Below are 12,711 nucleotides of genomic sequence, written 5' to 3'. Positions count from 1 at the left end.
GTTGCACGCAATGTGTTCAAGGCACAGCCATCTGTTGTAGTTCCAAGCCAAGAGTCTGTCCCAGCTATACTGACGTTTGTTTGGTAGACTAGAGACCACGCATTCTAGCTGTCTCAAAGGCCAAGCACCACGAACCACGCCTAGACTCTAGCATTACCATAGTGCAACTGCGAGTGGTACGTTACCCAAGCCTTAGCCAAGAACCCCCGTGGCATGGGAGGAGCAGTCTTCTCTGGAGTCGATCCTTGAGCAACAGTAAATGTGTGATGTTGTGGCCTGACCTCATGCGAGCCTAGGTCATGTCCCAACAACCGGCAGACAAATTATGAGGGGTAAGCTTGTAGCCCCACTTATGTGAACATCTCGGTTAGGGTCTTCGCGTCGAAGCAGGGAGTGAGCATGTTGCAACGTCGTTACTCGCCGTTCAAGTCCGGTCAGAATTGGCAGCCGGCTTGGCCGTACTCAATGCCGTACCTACTGCTAGTGTCAGGACTTTGTTAGGCTCCGTAGCAGTTTTCGGTCGCATCACCAGGCACACCAGGCTATGCAAACGTCGTGCGACAGTATCGAGATGTACAGCGAGAGGACTCCTGAGTAAAAGTTATCCCTCGCTCGATGGTCAAAGGCCCCCACAGGGCGCGACGATCCCTTGCTCTCGGGTCGATGATCGGCTTCCTCAGAACGCATCCGCTGTGCCTGTCGGACTTTATTTAACCAATTACGATCCAGCGTAACGGGATTATTACAAAAAGAATGTACAAGTAGTGTTCTACAAGCTTTCGAGTCAATACCTTGATAATCTGGCTGGGAATTTCGAAATTAATGTGGTTTAACGGCTTCCTTCCTCTTTCTAGCGCCCTTGAGTCCTCATCGTGATCCCACCTAGTTTACTCTCTCTCATAGATCAAGTAGAGATGAGATTTGTTGCAATAGATGCAGCTGTTTCGGCATCGCCGTGGAGGCGATGCTCTCTATGGATCCGTTGCTCGACGAGCATAAGACGATCCTGAGTCCACGCACCTACCCTCATATCCGGGTAGACGAGCCAAGTGTCAAGCAGCTCGGTGAGCATAGCTTTAGGTTGACTCAGTTCGCTTAACGTTTTGATCATGTTTCTAGACCGAGGCATATTGGTGTTCGTGCGGAGGTTGTAGTAGATGTTGTATGAGCAAGTATCCTGCCAAGGTCTCCTTTTATACAATTGCTGAGCGAGCTATGCAGAGGACTTGTCTTGTTATCGCTTGGAGAGATTTCTTCTAGAACGAACACCTCAGAATACGCAGGCTAGGCAAGAGGTCCCTTGGAGCAAAGAGGGATCTGCTTTCCTAAGATGATTGAGGCAGCTCCTGTACGAGGTCTATACTTGGAGCGGCAGGGTTCTTTCTAGCAATGAACAAGGTTGATCAGATATCGAAACTGCGTTGATGGTCGCATCTGACGTTCCCAAAATCATACACTCTTGTCGCAGTGAATCGCCACCTTCGCGTTTTATCTACCTCTACACCATCACGCCACTAGCTGGAAAACGAATACAGGCAGTTTTGGTATGCTTATCTCGGTTCATATGGTAACGCTTACCGACGCGCTAGCCAACTTCCCTAGGACCGAGCTGTGCATTTCGACATGTAGAGAGACACATGCGAGACGCACAAAAGAGTAATCACACCACCTGTGCTGACATGGCGCAACCTCGCGTGACAGAATGGGTACCAAATCAAGCTATGTAGCAACGTCCTAATCGGCCTCTCTGTTGAAGTATCTTAATACTAGAAATTAAACCACTCCTCACAACTGCATCGAAATCATCCCTAGTTTTGCGATGGCTAGCGACAATCTCTACGTCGTCAAGCGTACCCTGTTCGACCCGAGAGACCCGGCCGAACAATTCTTCCATGTCACCGTCCCCGCTACTTGCACCGACCTAAACGTCGCAAAGAAAGAAGCCAAGATGGCCCTCACCAGAGAAGGCTACGAAACCGACTTCTTCTCCGTGTACGACGTCAATAACGGCTGCGACGGGTGGAAGCATGGAGATGATGTGGTCGTCTATGCAGAAGGACAGGGCGGGGAGGTGCTCACAGTCACAATCGACACGATATCAAACACCCACGGACTGCGAGCTGGGCGCTCGGGAAGAGTTGAGCAACTGCCCTATCACATTCTGCAGACCGTCATAGAGTAAAATTGCCTATGCTTGGTTGTTAGGCTACAGCAATCCAACACACGCACTCTAGCTTAGCTAGTAAGAATGCATTGCCGATGCCTTTGATGGAAGATTTGCAGACAGAGGGATTCATTCTTGTTACAAGTACAATCGACCGGGAATGGGCGGCAAAGACGCGCAGGTCTGCGCAGCGAGAACGGACCAGCGAACACCTAGCAACAGGAAAGATTATCTAAGGGTAGATGCAAATGCCGTTTCCTGCAGTACTACGCAGATTCTATCCTGATAGGAGCCGTATTAGACATGGACATTAATTACACTCCTTGGCCTGCTAGCCATAGTGCTGAATCTTTGGAAGGCACTCACCTTTGACGCTGCCAAAGGTCAGTAGAATTATCACATCATAGTAATATTGTGTAACTTTGCAACCATCGCCTTATACACAAGAAATTACACTAAGATATGCGCTACTTCACTTTGTTCTTCCATCTTCCAGATAGGTACGGCTTGGAGGCTCCCCACCCTCCTCATTCCCTCTACCATCTTTGGTGCTTCGTGGCTCAGCAGTGTCGTGAGGCGACTGCGATCTGGAAACGTTTGTGCTCTTGAAACCCCATTCATCAGCAACTTGTTTCTCCCCCATAGCTAGGGATGAATGATGCCACATGCGCTTTTGCTGTTCTGCCGTGTGCGGTGACAGCCAAGGGGCTTTTCTGACTCTGCCTCCTATGATGTATGAGCGGAAGCCGCTTGTTATGAGCTTGATGTTTCTTCTACCTTCTTGCGAACAGTTGGCATCTTTTAAAATGGCTATGTTGCTGGGCCTATCTTTTAAAGTAAGGTCGAGAGTAGGTATCGAGCCGAGTCCTACTATATCTCGGCGGGCTCCAGTATATAGAAAGGCACCCGGAGAGGCCAAAGGGAGATTGTCTGAGCGAATTGCGTCCGTACCTTCCAAGCTGCTGTCGCGTATTTGTGTCATGCCAGTGCTAGGAGGTAGTGGTAAACTGGGCCAATATGCTTGAGGTATCGATTATTAGTCCTGGCGTTGCGAAGGATACTTCGTCAATCAAGTACCATCTTATAGCATCCTCCGTCGTCTGCCCGTTCTAGGATCATATTAAGTCAGGCTATGGCATGATGTCTTTTGTGCGGAAGTGTTCGAATCGGCGCTAGTCTATGGGGTGAGGTCACACCACGCCAGTGCGGAAGTGCGCATTACGGTCACTGCATGGCAATAGACCAGGTAGGTCCGCCGACAACACAGAACTGGAAATCGCCCACAATCTCGTCTACAGCCTGCATGTCGGGATCTCGAGATCTGCCACAAGCAAATATCTTGGGACAGCACTGCTTTAGAACAGTGTGAAAAGTATTGCAGAAAGGTGCACATCCAACCTAGCTAGTGATCAAGCGCGGGGGATATCGATGCGCCATAGTTGTGGTGCAGTAGCGTTGCGCGCGGCTGGTGCAGATCGCGCGACAGGACGGCCATCCCGGCTGATCTCTGGATGAGAGACGGCTAGACGCTTCGTCCTTTTGAGTTCCACAAGCCGCATTTTGCGCGCAAGGATGTCGCGACGCGCTCCGAAGTGAATGGTGAGTGTCGATTACAAGAAATCTCAGGCTGTTTGTCGCCTTGTATCGATGTGTCAAGAGATCCTGCCAATGCTTCTGGACTCAAACTGTCGTGCTCGAATAATACCTATGGTGGCGATGCGCCGGATGCCCCCGCTCCAATTCCGCCTGGGTACGTCTCGCTTCCTGATCGCGGGGTATGCCGTTTTTCTCGGTCCTTCCCCGTTGTGTTAGGGCCTAGCACTGGTGCCTTATCGACAAGGTATTGAAGTGCAGGAGGCTGACAGGAGTGCAAGCTGAGCTCTGCAAGAAAGGCATGCGGGGTAGAAATCAAAGTAGAGTGCACAAAGAGGGTCTGATGTGCACGGGGCTGGCAGGAACAATCTGACACATCCCCCCAATACTTCAGAACAACTGTAGCTAGTCGCTGCGGTGTTACCGAAGGCTTGATTTGACAAGCAATGTATCCAGTCCCTATCTGCCGCTACAGAGCCGACAGAAGAGAACGTCTGGATCGAAGGAGATCGAACTCATCTGTTCCCGTATACAAAATTATGGAGCGGGCTCACCTAGCCCTAGCTTGGCGTTTCGTAGTATGCAGGGCAAATGATGTCATTTAGGTAATGTGAAGGCGCTGACTGAACCATGCATGCCAAGGTATCGGGAAATGATGCCGATTGGACATAATTATGATGCCTCTTCGTCTTGTCGCTGTGAAGTGCTGGAAAAAATCCGAGTTTATGCTCAGGTAACGCTACAGTGACGACGCGCGGGAAAACGTACTGTCGTGAGCTCGTGGATTTTGCAGATAGGACCAGTGTCTTGCACGTATAGTCGTGACGCCCTTCCAGTATTCGATGAAGTGTCAGAGCGCCGGCGGTGGTCGCCGGTTTAGAAAGGGTCTCTTCTGCTGAGAACAGCGCATTGCGCTAGGCTTTGCACTTCGAGAGGAAGGACAAGCAATCCTAGATATCCGGCATTTTGCAGCTCAGATAAGCTTTGGAACAGTATGGACCGCAAAAACCTGCTCGAAGGATTGCGCGTACACTGTTTTCCCCGGAGAAACCACGTTCTGCATCTTGTCGATGGCTCCAGGGCTCCAGCTCCAGAGCTGTACGATGAATACTACACAGCCGCACTTTAGACCTAGGCCCAAAGCATATCTACACATAACCGCTGGGGCGCATGCAGTGAGGTACGAGGACAGAAATTTGCTGGGATGTCGGGCATGTCACGATACTGCGACGTTACAGGTCAATAGCAGCAACTGCTCATCGGCGATGCTAGACCTCTGGTCCAACGTTGGCGGTGCCGTTAACAGCCCACTATCTTTCGATTACCGTCGTCGTGGGCTGTTGCTGTAGGCTGTGAGTGGAGCCTAGAAGGCAGTAAGCGTACGCGAAAGCTGCCAGGTGGGTATATGAAGGCATCTCGACATAGACTAATGCATCGCAGGAGCACCACACGCAATACTTGTGCCATTCTTATCCGTTTCTACCTTCCTCTAGTGTGAAGCCCGCATCCTCGAGCTTGAACACGGCCACGTTACCTGTCCTTGGAGTCTACACCGTTGTTCAGCAACCGTGCGACTCGATACCATCACTGATTCACTTCACTGTGCTTCTCACAGTCAGATCACCATGTACTCAGATTTCTCTGCCAAACCTGTGGCCGCCGATGCTGATTACTCGCCCATCGACGATTCCTGTTACTGGCAAGACTCATTCGACCAAGCCTACCCTATCGGCTTGTACATTGCCCTGCCCGACCAATCGCTAGAAAACTTTCTTAATTCTGCCTATTCTGAACAATCTCACCCGTCCGTCGAATACCCCGCGGGCTGGGATTATTGCTTAGCGAACTACCCCAGACAGCCACTTGACGAATTCGGGCAAGGTTGCGCATCTAGTTTCGACGCAGTTTCCACGTTCGACCTGGACATGCCTAGCGCGTCCAACGCCGGACTTTACTCTGCTTCACCTCTCAGTACCGACAGCATCACAGCCCTTGCATCTCCATCCTTGTCCTGTTCGATATCCGAGCGCAAGACCTCGAGCGAAGCGACTTCGCCAGACAAGGAGTCGGCTCCACGACAAGCCCGGCGTAAACGCGGCCGTCCAACGCTCAACCGCAACCTTCCTGGCGCGAAGCCAGGCCCATCTATCAACACCTTCTCTTCAAAGCAAAGCCATGGTGCGCCACGTCAGCCGCACAATCAGGTTGAGCGCAAGTACCGCCAGGGGTTGAACTCGGATCTGGGGAGACTGAGACGCGCTGTTCCGACGTTGTCGCAGAGCGAAGAGGGCGCTGTAATCGGGCGGCCGAAGCCGAGCAAAGCGATGGTGCTGTCGTGCGCGGTCGAGTATATTGCAAAGATCGAGCTTGAGAGGGACAGGCTCCGAGAAGGAAACGAGCTGCTTGGCGGGACGATGTGGAGAAATTGAGTAGCAAGTGAACGACGAATCAAGATACAGCGATAGAACTCCGCTGTTGCCATAGTCACGCAGTGGACGGACGAGTCCTGCGCCTTCCCTTTTGTTTGTAGTTCCTGCGGCTTCCCTTGGCGTATTTGTATCCTCGGTGTTAATCAAGAGGCTCTCTTCCACCTGTCCCTTGCTTCTCTGGATTGACACGTCGCAAAGTTACTATGCAATGCTAATGCTGGCTCTGTGGTATAGTCTTAGTAAATTCATAAAGACTTCATCGATACCTTCTCGACACATCTTTGTCCACGTCTAACTTGTCTTGCCGCTCATCAATAGACGCAAAGCACATGCAAGGTTAGCTTATGTGCTATTAACAGCTGCAAAAGGGTTGGCAGACACGATGGGTCCTGAAAGTGCAGAAGGGTCGGTTTCTACAAGCGCGCAGGACAGAGTTTCACACAACAGAGCCTTCGTGACGCGAGCTGAAGTCGAAAATGAGGTCGTACAAGCTGAAAACATCGCATCTTTCCGCCTCAGAACCAGCTGGGAACAGTAGAAGCCTCTGACTCCGGTTCAATTAGTGCTTTTCGAAAAGCGAAGAAGGCACCGATGATGAGTAGCCGACAAGCAGTGGAGGTAAGGGAGAATGTTGCGTGAGACGGACACATCCTACTACGAAGCTGAGAACCCTTCTATAAACTCGCACATATGTTGATTGTCTCTTGTTCGGATGAATTCGGGTATGAACTGACATGATAGTTGTGTGATACCAACAACGTTGTCTCAATCTAGACAGAAACGCACTCGGAGCCCACTTTTCGCTGTTCAGACAGGCTATGCGCTTTCGATAAAGATCTCCTTCGCTTCGAGGGCCACTGCATCCCTCTTCGGCACCATGATCATCAATAGTCCCTCGCTAAGCCTTGCTTGGACGCTATCTATGTCTACAGCGGCTGCAAAACAAACGTTGCGCATGAAGACGCCAGTTGTACGCTCGTTGAGCCAAAACTTCATTATCGGCGCCACATGACTCCCCTGGCGTCCCCGCCTCTGACCTAGGATATTCTGCTTGGAGCTAACCTGCTCGTCGAACTTGTTTTCTGTGGCTCCGGCATGAGTGATTTGCTGATGAAGCTTGTCGTCGGATTTATCGTCGCACCACACCGCTTCTGGGTTTGTTTTGTGAATTGTCGCTTTGATCTGCAAAGTACTCTCATCTAGCCAGTGCGTTTCGATATCGCGCGGCCCGCCTATGCCTGGAAGTTCTATCTCGAGATAGTACATGTTGGTAGTTTCGCGTAGATCGGCTTTCGGAGAGGTTGCGTAATTATGCGATAGGTCTGGTCGAGATCTACGCGACCAGAGGCCGTTGTCAGAGCGAATTGAGGCAGAGTGGTGCAAAACATCGCTCCGATAGGACATATTTCGAGAGCGTTAAAGAAAGCTGGGCGATCTTGTTGGCCTTGATTGTATGTTGGTGTTGTTCCTTTTGTTTAATCTGTTAAGCAGTCGGCTGGTGAACTGGCAAGATATCAGGTGATGTACTGGAAACTATCAGTGCAAGAATGTATTAAATAGCTTAGTAACATGCCTGCTGATGCGTAAAACGTGATGTGGTGCGAGATCTTGCTGAACGCGAAGTGCTCTTCAACTTGAACGTACGTGAGAGAACATCCAAGGTGGACACATGTCAGGCCACTCTGAAGAGACTGAAACCCTGTAAAACATTTTTGGGCATACTAGAGCTAGAATGCCAAAGCTACATGAATAAACTACAGTACACAGGCAAGGTTTGCAAAAGCAGTACTGAGGATTGCGCAGTCAAGCCCTTGCTCAAAAACAGATAGTAAAAGGGAAGGTGGCGGTGAAATCCGTCGTTCCAAGGCCTGGCGTTAGGTCTCGATGTCAGCCCACTGTTGCTGGAAGGGTGGTTATTTTTGGCACGTCTGCATTCGCCTGCCGAGTTTCTTATCAGTGATCTCCAGCGCTTGGGTCTCCCGCTGGCAGGATGAGAGGTGTGGTGACGCTAAGAAAGAAAAGGAACCGGTGACACCCCGGTATTGTAAATACAGACAAGGTCGGCTGCCAGTCCGTCTGAACCGATGCAGACATGTTCCGTGCAGTCCTCCTTCCAAACATCCTCAATATGGTCGTTACGCCGAGCCTGACGGTAGATTCTCTGCATCCTTCAACGACCCGGTAGACGCGACAGCTCTAAGAGTTCTGGAAAGAATCAGGCAGGTCATGGAGCGTCTAGTAAGATATGTCATTTGTCTATCAGTCTCAACATGTGTAGACGACACACTTCCCTGAGATAACATTGTGCCCACATCGTCGGGCACAGTCTTGGAGTCGCAGCTCGCTACAACACTCAAGAAACGGCTGACCCAGAATCAGGATCCACTCGTCTTCTCTTTGACCATCGTCTGCCCTTCGAACTGGTATTCTCTTTTTTGTACTTGCTGATCTCGTTGTTCTCGTTCTGCAACATGTCGCGCTCCAGCGTGACCATCTCGATGTGATTGATGGCGGCGGCAATCACCATAGATTTACTTGGTTTTGGTTGGCTAGTGCCGTCCAGATCACCGCTCTGCAGCAGCGCTGGCACTGCTCTTCGCAGTCTCTCCAGCTGCGCTTTCAAGCCTTCACGGTACTTCCGCTCGACTATTTTGTGTGGTATGCTAGTGGTGCATTGGCCTTTCGTTGATGCGCCTGATGCGCTTTGTGCGATCGGATCGAGTTTGGGCTGGCCTGGTTTTCTTATCTGGCGCTTGGGTGTCGTCCCTACATCAGCAGAAATCTGTGAGGGAGACTCGCACTTTGGAGCGCAGAACGAAACATCTGATGACCTATCGCTGCAGGAAGAGGGCGTTGGTGTAGCCTGTCGTCGAGACACGTAATCAGGCGAAAGAGCCTGGATCGAGCTCGCATCCGCAGTGGCAAAGGCAGTTGTTGAGACCTCTGAGGACCTGGGTAAGAGTTCGTTCGGAAGGTCATAGCATGCAACAGCCTTGTCGAAAAAGGTGTCCGACAAAGCCCAGGAAGACTCGTCCAGCTGTGAGCAGGTGTCCACGAGGTGGGGGCTGCTCGGCTGTTCCAGATACAACTTGTTGCTGAATGTAGTGTCAAAAGTCGACTGGGAGGCGTAGAAGTTTGAGTTGCTCATCATGGAGAGAGCGTAGGTTGCTCACATGCGACATGATGCGTGGAGCCTTCATTTTCGGAGGGTCGCATCGAAGCAATCAATTTCTCCCACTTCGTCATACTGCGCATTTGCTCTCTCCGCACTCCTTGTCTTTGCATGCAATGAAAATGCTGCATAAAGTAAAGGACGCGTTTACGGCGAGTTAGGGACTTAGCGGCTCGGAACGTTTTGCCGAAAGGAAGGATCGGCGAACCTAGCGCCGCCCTAGGGCAAAATGTGTCCTCCAGAGTGGTACGGGCTTGCCTTCCGGCGGTGTGCAGGATACGCAATTGCATGACAACATGCAACCTCGAAGGATTTCAGAAAGAATAATGAGGAGATTGCCCGGCGCCTCCACATGTAGTCTGGAGCTGCATGCCACCAGTCACAACGACATGCGTGCTATACAATCGCAAATCTGCTCACCAACCACCATCTCCGGGTGTGCTCTCTTACACTGCAGTTACTAGCAGTGTACGGTGGCCAGTCAGTGATTAGTCTGTAATCATAACCCCTCCTCATTGTCGGCTGAGAGCTCCGAAGTGCATTCAAAGCAGGCAGACGATGGCTGCACATCGCTGTCGTGCGCACTGGGCGCACGAATTCTGTTCCATTCCCATGCACTCCATGCGCGCACTCAGTCACATACGTTACCGCCGCTTGATGTATGCTTATTCAGGTTTCTCTCGGAGGGTTTCTCTGACGATTACATAGCTTTTTTTGCGAAGAAAAAGAAAAAAGCAAAGGACAATCATCGATCAAAGAGAGAGTCTTACTTCTCGAATTTTGTTAGCCTTGGCAGTGCTCGTCCGAAGGAAAGTAGTAGTTTTGTCTTTCAAAATCGTTGGTACATGACCCCCGGATCCCTCTTCTGTACTCAAGAAGTTTAGCAACACCAACTCAGATGATCAAGTGTCAGGAGAGAGCTCGACTCCAATGCTCAGCGCCTCAGATTAGAGGAGAGATGGGTAGCTCCTTAGGGAAGATACGACTAGGGACAAGGATGCCATGGAGGTACAGAGTCTTTGCGTTCGAGTTGACCCGCTTGCCCCACTCGAGTAACACTAACCGCCTTTTACTTCTTGTTTGTCTACACAGTCCACCTCGAGCGTGACTGCGACGCCGAAACTATTAAATCCGTTGAATCTACATATACTAGCAGAGGAAAGACGACATACACACAGGAAGACCTCCATCAATACACGCGATACGCTCAAAATGAGGTTCGCGTTGAATAAACCACTATGCCTTTTCACGACTTTCGTGGCACGACATCCCTGAAATCTATTCCGAGATCCCGATAACTTGTCTCATGGTTAGAGTCTGGGTACGTGATAGTAATAAGCTTTTTCAAGAAGTCATTGCGCTCTTTATCTGCAGCTCTCTGCTCTGATGTCAAAAGCGCCGAAGTGGAGACATGGTAGTCGTATGCGCCTTTAACAGCGACGACATCCCACTTGTTCTGCCAGTCCTCAGGAACCTCGGGCGAGTTCGGGCCACCAAAGACAGTAGCAGTAGGAAGAAACTGGCCTTTGTATGCCGGGCTGCGGGGCTGCAGTTTTATAGTACCGCGATGGGCCTCTGCGCGCAAGTAACACATGTTGCCGACGCGACTGATGATGTGATGGAGGACGTTCCATATTTGCGGTTTCTTGTCTGCTGAAGACAAGACTGCAGATGCCATTGCGATGTCTCGAATAGATTTAAGACTGACTTTGGATCCAGGAATCAAGCCAGGATTTAAGGCCCCAAAGTCCCGCAACCAGGCTTTGATGACATGGATTATTTTGTTGAAAATGATATCCAGGGTTATAATATCAAACTGAGAAGATATTCGTCCTCCTTCATTGCGTCTCGATAAGTCTAAAACGTCTGGAGAGGACTGAGCTCTTCTTTTCGACGCTTGCTTTGCTTTGACGTCTTCGATACAGTTTCCAGCCGATGTCGGACTACGCGCTCCAGAAACCAGATCGGCTCGTTCTTATCGAGTTTGAGTAAACCAACGCATACCCCAACATGCTATATGCCCAGCCATGTAGACATCCGTATATTAGTCTCCCAAGATTATACCAGTAATACCACTTATATCACCGCGTCCTCTATAACCAAAACACTCAACAAGCTTACCGCTCCTAAACCCCCATTCGTCAGCTCACTCCATCTACATCCTGCCCAATCCCACAAACCTGTCTTTCAGACGCGCACTCACCAATTCAATCACACCCTCTCTTTGGGTCGTCGTTGTACCCGGGAGGATAAACACATTCCCCATCTATACACTTGCCGCAAGAGCACACAATATACGATTCCCAAAATCCTTCATTGGTGCAGTATGAAAGGGTGTAGTCGTCCTCTCTGCTGCAGCGATCTGGTTCACCGGGAGAGCACTTGCGGCCACGTGCGTCGCTGGCGAGAGCGGGGGGTATGACGGTGAAGAGAGTGAGGAGGACGAGGATGAGGGGAGTGGATGACTTCATGGGTGCTAGATGACCTCACCGACTCCACAGCTATCACTTTTGACCGCCTTCCTCTACAGAAGCAGTTTTATCGTATCAGCCGTCACTATGCCACAACATGCTGGTACTATCGTCTTCTGGTCAGCGGATGTCCTATAGAGGAAGTTTTGACACCCACCAGATCTCTGCCTAGCAGTCATCGATCGTCCAATGCAGTCGCAGGTAAGAAAATAGAGGAAGACAGAGCTAAAAGTCCAACAATATAGGACTTGCGCGACAGTAGTTACTAATTGTGCGTACATAAAGCTACGAGAAGCTAGTAGTAAGTTTTGTGTCGTCAGTGGCATAACAACGCGATGCAAGTTTACTCGGCTGTTGTACATGAGGCAGGTGCGTTCGACCAGACCAACATCCTCATACCTAGACGAGCCTTCTTGGAAGTACACTTATCTACTGATACTGAGCAGCTGAATTGTAAGGAAGAAAATGACTGATTCGAGGCCTACTTCATTCGCGATCATATGAACAGTCGAAGTTATCGAGGCGGGCCTTGGGAGCCCTTGAACCGAAAGCAACTGTCATGTTCCCAACACTAGGGACATCTAAAGTGGTTCTCAAGACGAGATTCTAGGTGCTGGTCTCCGAAAGGACTTCAGTTTACCGGCCTCGTTCAAATTTCATCGAGTGTCGGGCGTATTATGGAAGCTAAGGACACATGTGCAGGCAATTGTCATTAGTGACATTGACATACAGATCACAACGATCCTGTCATGTAGAGCCGAATGCTCGATATTCTGATTCTCTGTGCATGGCCGCGCTCGTCGAGAAATCATTGTTGTTGTTGCTCAGTGATGTGTAACTCGAGTTCGAGTCGTCCTTCCCCAACGCACTAGCTCCTCTTGG

At 50.4% G+C, this 12,711-nt stretch overlaps 2 protein-coding genes across 2 annotated transcripts; one reads left to right on the top strand and one right to left on the bottom strand.

The window, feature by feature from the left end:
* Positions 1-5,382: 5,382 nt before the first annotated feature.
* On the top strand, positions 5,383-6,186 carry J4E90_000029 (uncharacterized protein; the record flags this gene model as incomplete). Its single annotated transcript, XM_051429627.1, has 1 exon — positions 5,383-6,186. One exon carries the CDS (start codon positions 5,383-5,385, stop codon positions 6,184-6,186), a length of 804 nt encoding a protein of 267 aa, XP_051295114.1.
* A 4,418-nt stretch (positions 6,187-10,604) lies between these two features.
* Positions 10,605-10,992, bottom strand: J4E90_000028 (uncharacterized protein; the record flags this gene model as incomplete). The annotated part of the gene is made up of 2 exons (XM_051429626.1): positions 10,605-10,933; positions 10,986-10,992. The coding sequence occupies 2 exons, from the start codon at positions 10,990-10,992 to the stop codon at positions 10,605-10,607; spliced, it is 336 nt and encodes a 111-aa protein (XP_051295113.1).
* Between the last annotated feature and the right edge of the window lie 1,719 nt (positions 10,993-12,711).

Source organism: Alternaria incomplexa (genome assembly GCF_024043165.1).
Source record: "Alternaria incomplexa strain BMP 0042 chromosome Unknown scaffold_1, whole genome shotgun sequence".
NCBI lineage: Eukaryota > Fungi > Ascomycota > Dothideomycetes > Pleosporales > Pleosporaceae > Alternaria > Alternaria incomplexa.
The sequence above is the reverse complement of the archived record's forward strand: the minus strand, read 5'-3'. Positions and strand labels throughout refer to the sequence as shown.